The sequence below is a fragment of the Mesocricetus auratus genome, unplaced genomic scaffold (assembly GCF_017639785.1).
Source record: "Mesocricetus auratus isolate SY011 unplaced genomic scaffold, BCM_Maur_2.0 Super-Scaffold_4256, whole genome shotgun sequence".
NCBI lineage: Eukaryota > Metazoa > Chordata > Mammalia > Rodentia > Cricetidae > Mesocricetus > Mesocricetus auratus.
In genome coordinates, this window is record NW_024429182.1 from 65,527,545 (window position 1) to 65,545,552 (window position 18,008).

Here is an 18,008-nt window from a genome sequence, read left to right on the forward strand (position 1 = left end):
TGGCTGCCCACCCAGCCTTCTAGCACAAATGTGAACCTCACAAAACCATTTAAGGGATTGGCGTCAAAATCCCCACCTGTTTACATGACTGTAGTAGGTGGCCCGTTGTGCTCTGCCCCAGGAGAGCTCCTAGGGGCTGTTTCCTCCTACTTGGTACATGTGCCATAAGCCACCTTGTCATTTCAGCTGAAGCCTCCGGGAACTGCATGTAGGCCCTCCAGCAACTCCTGTGACCTCCCAGAATTCTGCACAGGGACTGCCCCTCACTGCCCAGCCAATGTGTACCTACATGATGGGCACCCGTGTCAGGGAGTGGACGGTTACTGCTACAACGGCATCTGCCAGACCCATGAGCAGCAGTGTGTCACGCTCTGGGGACCAGGTATGTGGCCTCTCCCAGTTCTATGAGGGACACTGGAGAAGTATGCTCTGTGTGCCTAAGTCTGTCCTGGCTCCTCGGGGGATTCCTCCACACATTCCCACTCTGCTCTGCAACGAAGCATAGACTCTGAGATGGGAAGTCTGCTTCTGCTCGAGGCATGGCTAGGATTTAAACCCAGTCACGGTGACCCAGCCTCCGGGTGTAATTCCCACGGTGTTAGTCACCCCAATGAGCAGATGAGGCCTTAATCTAAAATTCCATTGAGGTTCTAAAATGCAAACTAATGCCCAAGGCCCTGCGTGTATAGCTCCTCCAGGACACTACTCTGAATTCAGATCCAGGGTATCATAGGATCTGATACTGGAGTCTTAGTGCATAAAAGCCTCACTATCCCAGACCTCACTACCAGGGCAGGGGGGAAATCTCACTACCCAGGGCCCTCACCCTGCTCTGGAGGCCTCACTGCCCCAGGGGTTTACCACCCTGAGCCTTATTACTAGAACCTCTTGCCACTCCAGGGGAGGCCTTATTACCTAGAAACCATTCTGGATCTGCTCCATTTACAGCTCCCAGGATCCTGGCTAGGAATCCCACTGGGATTGTTTTCTAAGTGTGTTGCAATTCTTTCTTTCCATTATGCTTGGCTGAGTCCTTACTTAAGGCTAAGAGATGACCTCAGACCTGGCCAGAAGCCCCAGCGCCAGCAAGGCCACTATGGTCAGCCAGACTCAGACCTCGAGCTGAGCCGGCTCCAGGAGAAACCAGAGACTTTCTTCGGGGCTCTGGTTTCCAGAGGGATAAGGGGCGTCATCCAGGGCAGAAAAATGATGAGCAAACACAGAAGCCTGGTTTTAACTGCTATGTGGGTACAACACTGAAGCCTGGAGCATCCTCAATGCCCAACGAAGACACCCCTTACTTGGAGCTTTCTGGGGAAGAAGAAAGGCTCCCACAAGTGGATGTACCCTGGACAAGTAGAGTAAAAGGTCCCGAGACTTCCGGTCCCTCACACTTCCTCTTTAGAGCCTCAGTGCTGACCTTCTCACCTGATGCCCATGAGATCCTTAAGACAAAGGTAGGATACCACCATGACAACGGCACACACTAGGAAGACACTCATTATACACATGTCAAATGGTCCTGAGACTCTGAATGGATTAGAGAGTCCGGACACCTTTTAGGCAAGCAAGGTCACGTTAGGACAGGGGCTAGTGCAGCAGGCCTCAGGCATCCCTAGTGGCCCTTCCACTCTCCCAGCGCTTCTACAGGCAGGAAGCTCCCATCTAAAGTTACAGTGGCTAGTCTGCTGCTCCCTTTATGGGAGCTGTCCTTGGCCAGCACGCCCAGCCTTTGGAGCCTTTTAGTGCCCAGCTGTGTTAGGAGACCTGGCCCCAGCTCCAGAATGAGCTCAGATGGAACAGCACAGTATGCCCAAAGCCACTGTGCTGTGTAACTCTGCTGGATGTCATGGTGACCAAAGCAGGTATTCATCAAGAGGAAATAAAAAGTGAGGGGAGACAGACAGACAGACAGAGATCAGTGGGGCTGGGAGATGGCTCAGTTAGTGAAGTACTGACCAGCCAAGCATGAGAAGCTGGACCCTGATCCATTTTTACATACATCTATATAAAAAACTGAGCATGGCAGCCAAGCTTGTAATCCCAGCACTGGGGACATAGAGATGGGATCCCTGGAGCTTGCTCTAGCCAGTCTACCCAGCCACCGAGCCCCTGTAGGAGAGAGAAGTGACAGAGGAAGACAGCCAACATTGACCTCTGGCCTCACACTCTTATGCAAGCAGCAGGGCCAGGGAATGGGGACAGAGGTGCATGCAGACAGAGATGTGTGCAAACTAGACTTGCAGAAGCCAGTCTGACTGACAGACGGGCTTCTCAGAAGCAAGAACGTTAGCCTTTTTTTATGATTTATTTATTTATTATGAATGTAACATTCTGCCTCCATGTATGCCTATAGGCCAGAAGAGGGCACCACATCTCACTGTAGGTGGTTGTGAGCCACCATGTGGTTGCTGGGAATTGAACTCAGGACCTCTGGGGGAATAGTTAGTGCTCTTAACCTCTGAGCCATCTCTCCAGCCCCATGTCAGTTATTTTTTTAATGCTCCCATCATGGTAGCTGAAGCTGAAGCCTGGCAACTTTATAATCTGCATGTCTTCCTGAAGAGGGGGCATCCCCTGGTACCCCCCCACACACACTTAGTTCTTCTCTCTACCAGCTACCTTCTTGCTGGTGGCTGAGAAGACTCTGGCACAGGTGCAGTGGGGTTGTCTGGAGTGGTTCTTTGCACAGGGCGCTGAGGAAATCAGAGTGGCCAGGTCTAAGGAACCACCTCACACAGTGGCTCCCAGGGTTTCCATGTGCCCCCACCAGACCTGTCTCAACACAGGTCATAAAAGAACATCCTCAGATGAGAGGGGACACGGAAAGCCTCCATTTGGCTGAGGCCATGGCTTCTTAGCCACCCCTTGAAGTACATCATGGCCCTTTCCTTCCATCTCGGTGGGACTGCCTGGCTTTCCAATTGATGACACTATGTGAGTTCCCTGTGGCCAGGGCTTTAGCGACTCATGACAGGAAAAGTTATAGCTTACAATTCTGGAGATCCGAATCCTCAGATCCAAGTGCTGGCAGGGCATAGCACATGCAGAAATTTGGGGGCAGAATGCTGTCTTACTGATTTTTCCAGTTTTCAGAGGTTGCCTGTGTTCTTGACTCTCAGCCCTTCCTCCTTCAAGGCCAGGAGGCTCAGACAGTTGTCTGTCTGAGCATCTTCTCTGACCTCTGCTTCTGTCGTCTCCTGCCCCTGCCCCTCCTGTTTCTCTTGCAAATACTCATAGGATTCTATTAGGCCCACCCAGGTCCCCATGTCTCCATCTCCCCATCTCAAGATCTCTAAGTTAATCATGTCTGCAATGTCCCCTTTGTCACGTAAGGTAACACACCGGCAGGGCCCAGACTGGAGAGGGTGGGCTGGTGTTGAACACTGGTGTTGAACCACTCGATATTCCTCCAGAAAACCCCTGAACTTTCTTGTAGCTTAGCTGTGAAGTGGAATTTGTGCCTTACCTACCCCATGCATGTAACATCCTCTAATATAGCCCCTATTCTATTCTATGTAGCAGAATGCATGAAGGAACAGCCCTGGTGCTCGGCACCTGGTAAATCTAAACTCAGTCCATGCAAGTAAGTGTGTTCTCAAGAGAGGAGGGTTTGTAGAGAGGGCTCTGAGTGGACAGGACAGTAGACAAGATGTTGTGGAAACAGGAGAGAGTGCTTGGATTGGGGGTAGAGAGTAGCCAGATTGAAGGAGTCTAAGAGAAAGTGTCCTGTGGCAATTGTCTGGAAGAGGTAGTGTTTTCAGCATCCGGGAAACAGCAGTGGCAGGGCCAAGGCAGGAAGTGCAGATAGTTCTGTTTGTGTAGAGCTGTAATTTGGACAGCAGCAGAGATCCTCATCTGTCATTCATTCTCTCATTTGTTAAGTATTTGCTGACATCCTGCTGGGTAGGAGATGCTGACTCAAGAGCCTGCTTGTGCCAGAGGAATGCACTGCCTAGGGTGCCTGCATGCTTTGCTCAGGATGTGATTCCCTCTGTTCCACCCCCCCACACACACACCCCACTACCACTAATCCCTTATCCTGCCCTGGGGGAATGTAGCCCCAGGGGCAGAGGTGACTTCCTGCACTGGGGCCCTGGCCAGCCAGATGTGTTAGACTGAGAGCATTATAGTGCTGTAGCGGTTGGTTCAAATGAGCTTTCCATGATTCAGGAAGGAAGTCTCTGTCCAGGATGCATTTGCAGTGTCTCATCTTCCCACTCAACAACAAGAGCCTAGATTTAGACCATGCTGTTTAAGGGCCATTGGAGACCTCCAGGGATGGGGGGGGGTCACTCAGAACTCTAGAATTTCTTGAGTCGTTGCTTGGATGACTATGCCATTCATACCCAGTGACCTGGCCAAGTTGTTGAGTCACATCAAATTCTCCAGTTACATCCAGGATGTCCATTACTCATGCCTCAGAGCTGGCTACCCAAAGCTGACCGGATGAAACCCTTCCTTCCAGCTAACTATTCCTTTTTGCGATGGGCTTTTCTCAGGCCAGCATTAGATTTCAATAAAATACTCCTGCTTCCAAGACTCCCTAGAAATAAAGTCATAGAAAATTCAAAACATGTGCCTGCAACTCCTAAGTGGCAGTGTGACAAACTTTCAGAATACCTTCTTTGGGGTTTATTAATTTGCTTTGTTTGTTTGTTTGTTTGTTTCAAGACAGGATTTCTCTATGACTTTGGAGGCTATTCTGGAACTAGCTCTTGTAGACCAGGCTGGTTTCAAACGCACAGAGATCCGCCTGCCTCTGCCTCCCGAGTGCTGGGATTAAAGGCGTATGCTGCCACCACCCGAACCATTTGTTGATTCTTTTTAATCTAATTGTTATATTAATATTGTTGAAGGTCTTCCTGTTAGTTGGGGCAGTTTTCTTTGCCTACCTGGTTTTCTACCACATCTCACAGTTGTGTGAGTAAGTTGAGGCCAGAAGTTGATGTCACATGTCATCATCACTCCCCATCTGCACACTGATTTGGCTAGACTGGCAGCCAGTGAGTTCCAGGGATGCTCCTGTCTCTACTTTCCATTGTTGGGATCACAGGCATGTTTTGCCAGGCTCAGATTTCCACATGGGTAGTGTAGATCTGAACTCAGGTCCTCAAGCTTGCACAGCAAACACTTTGCCCACTGAGCTGTCTGTCTCCTTAGCTTGATGTCTCAAGAGTTCAGATGTTGGTATCCCAGACACGAATGTTATCTATGGTTCAATGGGATTGAGGTTTTTATCCCAGTTCAGTCTTAATATTCAACAAGATTTCTGTTGGCGTGGTATGACCTTTATTCCTGCTAGAATAAAGCTGGGATTTTTTTCCTCAGGCTGCAGATTTACTTTTAGCAGTGTTGTTTGCCAGAACCACTAGCCTAGTAATGGAGAACATTATTTGACTATTAATATCATAGTTATGTTACATGATCACAACAGGCTAAAAGTCACAGGTGTCTCTTGGAGGAATCCCCAAACATGCTGTTATTACCCATCTTATCACTCACCCAGATTCTACTGTCATTTGATTTATACCACGCCAGCTGAACAGATAAGCTTTATGGGATAGTAAATATCCAGTGTTTATCACAAAGCTGGTTTAAATGAGCTCAGTTTTCTTGAAATCCACTTGGGGCTGTGTATGTACTGATCGCCTACTGAAACTGATGGTTACAGAAGGGGAAGAAAAGATATTTTGCCATGAGGCATACTGTTAGGGTAACAAGAAAACCGGGTTCCATCATGTAAGAAGTTAATGATAAGATTTGGTCATTTGAACTTCATTCCCTGATAAAGGCAAAGGTCAACCTGGAGAGAAGGGCAGGGCAGATGCCACCTGCTTGTGTCAATGCCTTTGTCTGTGAGCTTAAGTGACAAGGAGTTGACAAGGAGAAAGGGGCTGACTGTCCTGAACTGGCGCTGTGTGTTTATAAAGATCATCTGAAGGACAGGTTCACAATGAGTAAACCTGGGGCTTCTTCAAGTCCCTGTCGTCTTCGTTTCCTTTTCAAGGGACATCACGACATTGAGAACTTCCAGACTCAGTTACAAGTGTGAGATGCAGCACTGGAAGCCAAAGCTGGTGATTAAAATGCAGAGCAGTGGAGACTCCCTCCAAAAGGCTCGGCTTTATCTCCTGCTGGTGGCCAAGCACTGAGCGTTCCCTTATTAAGAACTCAAAGGCTTTAATTGATGTAGCACTGGAGCGATAAGGAAACCCTTGCCATTCTGTCCTCAAGATAGACGTATGGTCTCTCACCTTCAAGAAGACAAACAGCCCAGAATTTTTAAGTGTGACAACTTTGAGCCTGCATCTTGCCTTTGCTGTGTCTTGCAAGTGGGCAGCCATGACTTAGACTTTTTAAATTCTTCACCAAAGACAAGCACCAGCTGGCAGCTGACATACAAAAGCCACGTCGAACACTAGCCTGTTGCTGTCCTTACTGACTCAGTGAGAGGCAGAGAGTGTCAGCTCAGAAGGCCATCTGTGATTTGGTCTCCCTTTTCTCCTTTCTCTTAATGATAGGACCTTTGAGTGTCAAGATATATCCCATTTAGAATCCCCTACACACCCTGCTTCTGAGTTTTCAGACTTGGACTTCATCTCTGAGAACAGCAATTTATCTTTTCCAAAAGCAAAGCCTCTGCCTTCATGCATCTTACACAGGGGCAGCGCGGCAGCATTTCATTTGATGCCAGGGAACAAGTGAAAATCCACAGCTGCAGAACAGAACCCTGGGGAGAAGTGTCCACCCCCCCCCCCCGCCCCATGCTTCATTTACAGAGCACAAATGGCTACCTCTGGGAGTGTTGGAGATGGGAGGCTGGCCCAATGGCCTTCTGCTCGTGTCTCCATGAATACCCTGCTATTTGCAGTCAGCAGGCAATATATATGGTAAATACAAGGAAGATTCATGAGAAGAGGAGGAAAAGGAGCAAGGATCATGCCCAGCCAGCTCCATGGAAAGGGAGAAACAGAAGGCCCCGAGGGACCCAGCAGCCCTAGACCCATAAAACAAGCTAGTTGGTTTAGACCAGCATTGACCCTATCATGTGGCCTGTGAGATAGATTACGATGGCCAGAAAGAGTCTCAAAGTCCATCCCTCTGATGTTGCATGCAAAAGTCAGCTATCCCTGAGCACTATTTCTGGAAGCAGGAGTATAGTAGACATACTAGACACAACCATCAGACAATCTCACATCTTCTACATGCAACTCATTATTAGTAAAGCAGATTTTGTGTCAAACCTTCAGGGAAAACCTCTCTACATTCACTCTTCTATAGAAGGGTGTGGCTAGTGAGCTACACTGGAGGGGACAGTGCTAAGAAGTGCCCATGAGCTCTAGCTGGGAGCATATTGCCCTCAGAAAGCAGCCTAGAGCCCAGCATGGCATCATCCTCCAGCCTACAGTTGGAGGTAGTCAGATGAGGCCTGAGAATTGAAGTTTCAACTGTCTGCATCATTGTAAGTTTGATTCAACTTAATATTTAGTCTTGAAATGTCTGTTTCTTACGAGGGGGTATCTGCTCACACCCCAAAGACTCTACAGTAGGAAACATTAGGCAATTGGATGAGGACAGCATTTCACACAGAGCCAGCTCTCTTCATTCCCTCCTGCCTTCTCGCCCCACCCCCATCATCCAGTTAAAAGAGCAGCTTCTGGGCATTGATGGCAACTGCCAGTCTGTGACTACTGCTGGATGGAGAAGGGAAAACACCATTCCATGCTCTCCAAAGACAAGAATACAGAAAGAATACAGGATGTGCTAGAGACCTCGCCTGTGCCACAATCAGATGGCTCTATCCTGTCTCCAAGTTTACAATAGTAGAGGAAGGCATGGCCTTGTTCCCTGCCACATGTCCGTTTCCTTTGCTTTATCACAAGTCATTGCTAAGGTCACTGACAGAGGCACGTCCTGGCTATGCATGTGTCAGCAGCAAACTGTGACAGAGAATATCCTGCTCCTTCAGCTTCCGGGTAGAGACACAAAGTTTACCTCAGAACCCTGTATTATTCAAGCTGCTGTGGAGAAAACTGTATTGGACAAACTCCATGAAACTTGTTATCTTAGAAACTGGCCTCTCTTTATAAGGCACTTTGTGGGAGTGGCATGTTTGTGTGTTTACATACAATCTTTATTTTCTGAGACGAACTCTCGCTACACCTGAATGCAGCAGCTCAGCTAGACTGACTGGCCAGCAGGCTCTATGAATCCTCCTGCCTCTGCCTCTTCAGCACTGAGATCATAGACGCGTGCCTGGTGTACAGGGATGTTGGAGATCTGAACTCAGGACCTGGAAAGCACTTTATCAACCCAACAATCTCTCTAGACCTTCTCTAAAAGTCATCTTTGGGAGACATTTTTTTCTTTCCTGGGATGAGAAGAGTCAACAAAAAGGCTTAAAACTATCTAGTGCCTCTCTGCAGTATCTCCTAGATGGAGGGAAATTCCCTCAGCATTCAGACTCTATGGGGGTGTTGCCCAGATGGTCAGTATCTAAGAGAGAAGCAGGGAGCAGCCAGCAGCATAATCCAGCAAGCTCTTCTTCAGAAAAGGGTTTGTGGACAGACTCAGTGAAGGAGATGAGAGGTCTGCGGGAGAAAATGAAGGTGTTGCTGCAGAGACCAAGTGGTCTTTTTCTGCAACAAAGCATTAGTTCTGGTTTGGGCTGGTGCACCTTAGCCAGGAGCTCCAGGAGGCCTGTCTGAAATGCTTTCTAGGAATAAAGAAGCAGGACGTGCCAGGTGTGGTAGCTCATGCATTTAATCCTAGCATGTGGGAGGCAGAGGCAGGCAGGTGGATCTCTGTGAATTCAAAGGTAGCTTGGTCTACAGAGTGAGTTCCAGGACATCTAGACCAACATAGTGACACCCTGTCTCAAAACAAACAGACAAAGAGGAAGCAGAAGGTCTAGAATGGGGTGACTAGTAGAGAGTTTAAGGGCAGGCACAGGCCCATTTCACATGAGAAGAAGGCAGCAGTGGCGAGCTGTGTGCTTTTGCTTTGAATGAGGTGGCCATTTCTGCTAGTAGCTGATAAGGGACCAGCACAGGTTAAAGAACAATGAGTGTCACTGCAGAGGAGGAAGGGAGTCCCGGCCATGGACTGAGTCTGATTGGAAAATCTAGATTGCATTGTCACCTTAGAATGCCAACAGAGACTCCCTGGAGTTGGGAGCAGAGAATGACATAGGGCAGGCAGGTCTGGACTTTGGGAAGTCACCTCCTAGTCATTGAAAGTGCTGTGAAAGGAAATGTCCACACCAGGTGCAGGAAGGGAAGGCAGGCCAAGACCACATGGGCAGGCATGGTTTGGCCTGCCCTATTCTCCTGACTTCCTCACTGTTACCAACAGATACCTTTATGGCTGATGTATAAGAGCCCTCCAAAGCTTTGGCCTTGAAGTCCTCAATATTTGTTCTCTTTCCCTGGCAAGAAGAGGTGGTTTTAAACGTGGCTACTTCCTGGGTTCTCTAGCTCCTGTGCCTCCCCTCACCTCCCACCAAGGCATAGCCTACTGTGCACAGTGACTATTGGGGCTGAGAAGGCCATGTCCTGTGAGAATAATCTCTGCAGAAATGACCATTCACTGGGGACAGTGCTTACTCTTGGAGCTTTCTAGGATCAAAAACAAAATATTGCTGCATCTCTCTCAGTCTCCCTCCTCTGGCTCTACTCCCACTCCATCCCCAACACACACACACACACACGCACACACACACACACACACACACACACACACGCACACACACACACACACTTGGCGCCTGCCTAGCTTGTCTTTTCTCACCGGAACTGTGTGGGATGTAACTACAGAGAGTAGCTTCCCCTTGTCTGCAGCCAGCCAGCCAACTCCTTCCTGCTCCTGACCAGATCCAATTGCACGGCTCGCCCTAATCTCTAGAGAGTCTTACATGCCTTGGTTCCTGAATTTAAGCCTACAACGCAGCACAGGAAAAATGAGTGGGCTTTCCCCGAGCTGGACCAGGCGAGGACACCAGCTGTAGATCCCCCAGGTTTGCACCAGCCCACTCTTGAGCCGGCTCGGTACCGTGTGCCTCTTCTCTATACATGGAATACCCCTCTCCTTGACCCCCAAAGTCCCGTGCTGTTCAGAAGAAATCATAAGCCGTGATGAGGAAGGCACCACTGTTCTTCTCTTCCAGGTGCGAAACCAGCCCCTGGCATCTGCTTTGAGAGAGTCAACTCTGCAGGAGACCCTTATGGCAACTGTGGCAAAGACTCCAAGAGCGCCTTCGTCAAATGTGAGATGAGGTATGCGGCCACACACCCTGCCGCAGTGGCACTGAGCCCCAACACATGGCAGAGGCCGCTCCACACTGTCCCTCTTCTGAGCTTGTGTGTTCTTACCCTTCCAGAGATGCCAAGTGCGGAAAAATCCAGTGTCAAGGTGGTGCCAGCCGGCCAGTCATTGGTACCAATGCAGTTTCCATAGAAACAAACATCCCACAGCAGGAAGGAGGTCGGATTCTGTGCCGGGGGACCCATGTGTATTTGGGCGATGACATGCCAGACCCAGGGCTTGTGCTTTCGGGAACAAAGTGTGCTGAAGGAAAAGTAAGAACCCAGTTCTCACTTGCATCCTAATGTAAGTCTGGAACACATCCCACTGGAAGAGCCTGCTTAGGAGCTGGGGAATGAGGCCAGCTGATTTTCCTAAAGCTCCTCAGAATATGACTGTCTCTGGAACCCAACTCTTTGCACCTAGAAGAAAAAGTCATTCAAGCCGAGGTTCTCAGTCTGACCATTGAGACACTGATCGGGGGACCTGGGGTTCTTTTCTCCCTTTAGCATAAGCTATTTCTTCATCCTGGGCTTCAGGGAGGCTTCCTGCCAGGCAATGACCTCAGAAAGAAGAACAGCAGGGGATCATCTTGCTTTGGGGAAGTGCCAAAGCTCTTGGGGTCTGTTGTCACCTGGGCAAAATGGGAAGTCAGCTGGTCTTCAGAGACTGTAGAGAAACAAGGAGCACAGGAGAGGGGCTCAGCTGAGAGACGGAGGGAGGCACTTGGGGAGAACTGGGAGGAGGAAGGCTGAGATGCTTTCAGAGTTTAAAATGAAGCAAAATTTTAGAGGAAAAACTAGGATTTTGTACCACACTGGTTTATAAACAGGCATGTGTGCAGATATGAGTGTGGGTGGGTGTACATGTGTATGCTCGTATATAGTATGTGTGAACATGAATGAGCATGTGTGTGTGTGCAGCATGTGTGTCTTTATGTGTACAAGGTGTGTGCATGTGCATGTGTGTGTACCAAGGACAATCTTAACTACATTCCTCAGGTATCTTTTTCTTTCTGTCTCTTCTTTTCTTTTTCCTTCTTTTTTGTTTTTTGTTTTTTTTTGGATACAGGGTCACATGCTTACACAGCACACACTTTACAGACTGAGCTCTCTCTTCAGTCTCTGTTTTGCTTTTGTTTGTCTTTTAATCAGATTTTCCATCAGACTAAATGATAACAAATTAAAATTTTCAAGAAAACATGATAAATCATCTCATATTTTTAGAACCCATTTTTCCATGATCATGAAGTCACTCTCAAAGGTCATGGTAAAGAAAGGACAGAATCTAGGGTTAGGGTTTCCCTCACAAAATCCTGGATAGAGCTGAGGTGTCACACCCTACCACTGGCGAGAACTCTTCAACCCCCAACTAAAAGTGAGCAGAGAACCCTCACAAACTCACCCAAGATGGCAAAGATGGTAAATAACCCTATGAAAATGCTTTGTTTCACAGATCAACAGGGAAACACCATTAAAACCACAGTGAGAAATATCCCATATCTATGTGAATCACAAAATACAGAAAATCCAGGATCCCAGCTTTTCTCTTAAGGGAACCCACCTCTGGAATTGTGGCGGGAGTCCCTGCCCACAGGAAGTTCTACTTGGTGAATCCACTCAGTGTTCTAACCTTGAACTCTTCCTTTCTCTCCACTAATCTGTAAAGTTGCAGGACAGAAAGGTGCGGAGCACTGCTCAAACTGGCAGCCACTTCCAACTAGCCAAGGCCATTCAGCAAATGGTAGTTTCTAGATAAACAGGACTCTGGGGAGCATTCCTGTGGATGCTGTGTGTCACCAGCGACCCCAAAGCTCTAAACAAAACTCATGAGGAAATCAGTTATAACTTCTCATTTCCACTAAAACCATTTTACATGCCATTAAACATAAAAGAATTCAATACTGTTCACATTGGACAAAGTGTCGAATCAGACCCCGATAGCTCTGTCTGAGGCAAACAATACAAGTTATTATGATCCATCCATGCTCACTAAAATGAGAACCTTCTCCAAGTTTTCCTGGCTTTCTCTTTCATGGTATGTATGGAGGGTATGCAAGCATGTTTGACCTGTGGAAGCCAGGGATCAACCTCTGGCCTCATTTGTCTGGTGACATCCACCATGGTTTTTGAGACAGGGTCTCTCACTGGAGGCCAGGGCTACTAGGTTAGGATGGCTGACCAGCTAGCTCCAGAGATCCACCTTTCTCCACCAGCACACACTACCATGCCTTGCTTGTTTGTTTGTTTGTTTTACATGGGTTCTGGGGATTGAACTCAGATCCTTAGATTTGCACAGTATATACTTTACCAACAGAGCCATCTCTCAAGTCCTCTGTTTTCTTTTTCATATGCCTGTGTAAGGGAGGGAGCAGAGGTATTGAAGCATGTGATATGTGTCTCCCACAGATCTGCCTCAATCGTCAATGTCAGAATATCAGTGTTTTCGGGGTTCACAAGTGTGTGATGCAGTGCCATGGCCGAGGGGTAAGTAGAATTAGTCACCTCCTCTCAGCCAGTCTGCAGCCAGCTAATACCTTTCAACTTTTCTGATGGATTTATTTTATGTGCACGAATGTTTTGCCTGCATGTATGAGTATGTGTGTGCTGCTGCCCACAGAGGCTAAAGAGAGGGTCAGATTCCCAGGAACTAGAGTTACAGGTGATTATGAGCCACCATGTAGAGGCTAGGAACCAAACCCAGGTCTTCTGCAAGAGCATCAAGTGCTCTTAACCACTGAGCCACCTCTCCAGCCCCTACTATCCAAAGCTTTTTAAAAACTATAGCAGGCAGTGAGCGCCTCCTCGACATTTTCTTCCAGAGGCGTTAACTGTCTCTGACCTTTACATAGCAGGAGAAATGTCACTTTCATTTAACAAAGAAAATCAGATTGAGAGGTAATTATCTTTTGAATTAACATTCTGTGTTATAAAGAAAGAATTTTGTCATCTTCAAAGTAATTTCTAAGCTAACCTTGCTTCATGAAGGGCTCGCATTAGCATTTCAAGCAGGCTGTCCCTCTTGCTCCCAACAGCCCAAATATGTCTCAACCAAGATACTTGCAAAAGGGATTAAAATGAGGACATCAGATCTACCAAACACGTGTTCTTGAATGCCCTTGTCATGGGTTTTGACTACCACATGCTGCTGAGTTCTGAGAAGCTTTAGGGAAGAAAGAACTCTAATTGTTTAAAACGTAATTTATTTTTCCTGGTGCAGTTAATTTTTTTCCAATGGGATTATATTAATCTTGATTAGTTGCGCCAGTGGCTCATTTGTTCTCCTGAAGCTTTTCCTACAGAAACCATGCTCTAAATTGTATTTTTAGACTATCTAGACACTTGGGATTATGGAGGTCTTTGCAAAATCACCACTATGCTGTAACCATGACAGATTGCCAGGCCGCCTCAGACAAGCATGTTGATGTTGTGTTCAGCTGACTCAGTATCAAATGGAATCTCTTTATGTCTTCATTGGATTATAGATTTATTTCTAATGGCAATTGATGAGCAAGCCTGGCCCTTTTGTTTTAGAGGTGAGACCAAGGCCAATGTGGTAGTGAGGGTGTGTCTTAGTAACCTAGCCAGCTCAGAGAAAGTAGGGCAGAAGCCCCTCTTTCTGGTATCTCTGGGTACATGTTGGCAAACCAACGCCCATATTTTATGAAATAGCCAGCTATGACTTTTGTGATAGTTAATCTCCATTGTGAACTTTGTGAGATCTAGAGTCACCTGGAAGCTGGGCCTCTGGGCATGCCTGTGGAAGATCACCTTGACTACATTAACTGAGGTAGAAAGACCTGCTCACTATGGGTAGCATCATTCCCTGGGCTGGGATCCTGCACTATATAAAAAGGAGAAAGTGAGCTGAGCACAGAATTCATGGCTCTCAAATTCATGACTGAATGTGATGTGACCACCTGTTTCAAGCTCCCATCACCATGACTTCCATACCATGGTGGACTTGGAAACATAAGTCAAAATAAACCCTATTTCTTTAAATGTATTTTTTCAGGGTATTAAACAACATCAGACATTTATTGGGTAACAAGTAGCTTGGTCCCAATCTCTCTATGATGAGACCAGGCTCACCACCAATACCTCCTAGTAGGGAATCTGCCTCAAGTTAGAGACCACCCACACCAAGGCAGGGTGTGAGTCTCATGGTGGTTTGCCAGCAGCAGCACCTTTGCCATGCATGCAGGGTGTACCTTACACACTAGAGTGTAGTCTGTCTCACTTGCTCTTGACCACCCAGGGTTATTGTGGATACACCAACCCTGCCATGGAAGCCTTGGCCTCATCACTAAAACAAAAGGACTGGGTTAGTCCATCCCTTACGACCCTTAGAAATCTGTAACCCAGTAGTCATGGATGCTCTGCAAAAACATAGAGCCCTAATGAACAGGAGTGTTCTAGAAAGCGCATCCCTGCTTCCCACAGCTTTGTTGATTGTTAGCTTCCACAGATGAAGCAACTGGACAAGTGATTGGATCCTTCACAGAAGCCAGTTAGAGCAGGGAGCCATCAAAAGCAAGACACAGACTGCAAATCTTTCATTTGCCTTCAAATATTCAAGCATGTTTTTATGCAGGGCCCTAGAGTTGGCTTCTAGTTCCACCGATTTCCATACAACAAGCTACTCAGAAATTCACCATCTGTGATTTACAGTGTTTAAGTGGAAGGGAAGTATAGATACCAGATAGCTATCTGGGATCATAGTCCTTGATCTGAGCAGCAATCCCCAGCCATCCTACCACTGTCCTACCCCTCCCTAATTTGTCAAGTAGACCTTTATCCAATGCTCCCAAAGCTTTGCCCTCTTTTCATAAAACAAGATATGCAGACTCCTGCCACTGGGGATGTAGCTCAGTTGATGGAGTGTTTACCTAGCATGTACAAAGCTCTGAGAGTGATCTCAAGTACCTCCTAAAGTGAGCATGGTGGGACACACGTGTAATCTCTCAGCACTCAGAAGCTGGAGGCAGGAGAATCAGAAATCCAAAGCCATTCTTGGCCACGTAGCTAGTGCAAGGCTAGCCTGGGATGCATGAGATCTCCTCTCAAAAATTTTTAAAATGAGAAAAATCTTCTGCTCTTCACACTCGAAATCAACTGGTTCATACTCGATTTGGTGAGTTCTGTAAACATCAACAGTGAATTCAAGCAGAAGAACCACAATGGGTAACCCTTGGCAAGTAGATGAAGACTCCTAGGTCCTCCTCCTGGAACTCTGCTCTCCCATTAGAGAGCATTAACCAGGGAGAGCAAGGACAAAAGCACCCTCTCCTACCATCTTCTTCACAAAGAAGAGGTCTACTGTCTTCGCCTACCATATATTGTGACAGGGAGCCAGGTAATGGCCACAAGAGGCTGAAAAAAAGAGCAGGCATTTGGGCATAAGAGTAGGGTCACAGGAATATTGGTAGACCCTGGCATACTTTCATGGACATCAGAAAATAAGAGGCCCAGCCTAGGCCTACTTCCCTACCCCGCCAGTCATCTGATTCTAGGTCCCTAAGTGGCCTCCTTACCACAGAGAAGGGCAGCTCCATAGCTCTCCTGAGTTAAAAGAGACCAGGAAAGGGGAGCTGGTTCTCAACAGCAGCCCCTGAACACAAGCAGTTTGTCCTACTCTTGCCTTCTCTCCTTGGGCTCCAGTTCAGTGACGAGTTCTGTCTGCGGCGGATTCTCCTGCTCTTCCATTTACTGAGTCTACATTTGTTGCTGAGGGGATCTGGCCGAGTACCCTTGTCTTTTGTGTCCTAACTCTGCCCCCTCTGGATGTTTTGTCCACTTTTGCCCCAAAGGTGTGTAACAATAGGAAGAATTGCCACTGTGAAGCCCACTGGGCACCTCCCTTCTGTGACAAGTTTGGCTTTGGAGGAAGCACAGATAGTGGCCCCATCCGGCAAGCAGGTGAGTGGGACCCCAGCAATCCTGGGAGGGATGCTGAACTGCTGGAGGCTGTGGATACTGACCAGGCTTCCCCACAGTGGGGACTCTGAGTGCCTCTGTCCCAGCCTGAAGCCTTCAGGTTCTAAACACTCTTGCTCTCCCTGGACCTTCCCTTTGCCTGGATCCCCCTCGATGCAGGCGAGCCATTATGTTGGCCATTTTCTCTCCCTGTGACACTTTTCTCAGCTGAAGCAATGTCCACAGTGAACTGCCAAATGTGTATGGATGTCACTGTCATATCAAAGGACTTTGTAAAGGGTAGCTTCGTGTGCTGTCACCTCAGCACATCCTAAAACTCTGAGTAGAGGAATGATAGCATGGGCACGCTCTACACTCGGGGGGGGGGGGGCACAGACACTGAGATGGAGAGTGAAGAGCAAGAAAGAACAAAAGTATGACACCTACCTCTTAATAATAAGGAGGATAGTTACCACCAGTGATGGCTCAGTGGTAAAGTGCTTGCCACTTGAGTGTGGAGCCACAGAACCTACATAAGAAGTTGAGCATGGTGGTGTATGCTCTGAGCATGGTTACTGGTGGTGGTGGGGGGGGGGGATAATAAGAAGATCCCTGGGAGGGCTAAGGTTGGAGCTTAGTCAACAGCGTGCTCACCTAGGATGTATGAGGTCTTAGCTCAATGCTTCTCAAGCTGTGGGCTTCAACACTTTGGGTTTGAATGACCTTTTACAGGGGTTACCTAAGAACATCTGCAGATCAGACATTTACATTATGATTCATAACAGAAGCAAAATTAGTTATGAAATGGCAATGGAATAATTTTATGGTTGTGGACCACCACAACATGAGAAACTGTATCAAAGGGGTGCAGCATTAGGACAGTTGAGAACCACTGCTCTAAATTTAATTTCCAGTATGGCACACCTAGCAGTAGGGAGGTGGAGGCCAAGAGTTCAAGGCTGTCCTAGGCTACATAGCAAATTCCAGGCCATCCTGGGCTCTATGAGACCCTGTCTCAGAAAAGAGATCTACAGAATAGAGAGACTTCAAATACAGAGAACTGGCCAAGGTCTAGGAGCAGGACAGGATGACAGTCACCAAGGGCAGCTCCCAGGATACAGATTGGACAATGGAGTCATGATGTTGCCTGAGACACGGGCTTGAATAGCTCAGGAGATGGCACTGCTATTCATGGCAATAGGCAATCCTGAGATGCCTAGGTGCCACTTAGGGCCTGGCAGAACTTTGATTGGATCACTTTAAGACATAAGGTTGATGTCAAGAACTGAAAATTACCATTTGAGGTTCTTGCTGGTCATTTTTTATGTCGATTTGTTATAAGACAATGGAGCCTAGTAGAAGCCCAGGGCTGCCACTATGTCTGAGAGGAATGCCATTTGACCAAGAGACCAGAAACAATGTTCTTCTAGTCATGCATGTGACTACAGGCAGACTGCCATAGTAGCCCCTATAGGACACATCAGTTGAGCACAAAGTACAGAAACAGAGGGCAGGTGGGCCCAGAGCTGGGACAGCTGCTACTTGGATCAGCAGCAATTGAGTGCTGAAGGGAGGCGGGAAAAGGGTGAGTCTGGTTCCCAGAAACCTTTAGGGACTGTTGGACACCTAGTATATGCAGCCCAACATTCCTGGTAGTTGAGGGATCCCCGTTATCCAGGATGTCACAGTTCTGATGAATTCCCAAGTGATTCTTGGCATCTCCCAGATTACCTCTGGCTATCACAATGCAGCCTGATAGGTTACTTGTCCTCCTCTCCACATGTGCTA

At 47.6% G+C, this 18,008-nt stretch overlaps 1 protein-coding gene across 2 annotated transcripts in view; it reads left to right on the forward strand.

Annotated features, from left to right (window-relative positions):
* Adam12 (ADAM metallopeptidase domain 12) overlaps positions 1 to 18,008 on the forward strand; it is a 306,570-nt gene that overhangs the window by 262,316 nt on the left and 26,246 nt on the right. For both annotated transcript variants that reach the window (XM_005063360.4, XM_040752639.1), the window contains 5 exons: positions 187 to 382; positions 10,169 to 10,277; positions 10,382 to 10,580; positions 12,714 to 12,791; positions 16,115 to 16,223. In XM_005063360.4, coding sequence (XP_005063417.1) covers positions 187 to 382; positions 10,169 to 10,277; positions 10,382 to 10,580; positions 12,714 to 12,791; positions 16,115 to 16,223 — 691 coding nt within the window. The remainder of the gene's footprint in view (positions 1 to 186; positions 383 to 10,168; positions 10,278 to 10,381; positions 10,581 to 12,713; positions 12,792 to 16,114; positions 16,224 to 18,008) is intronic.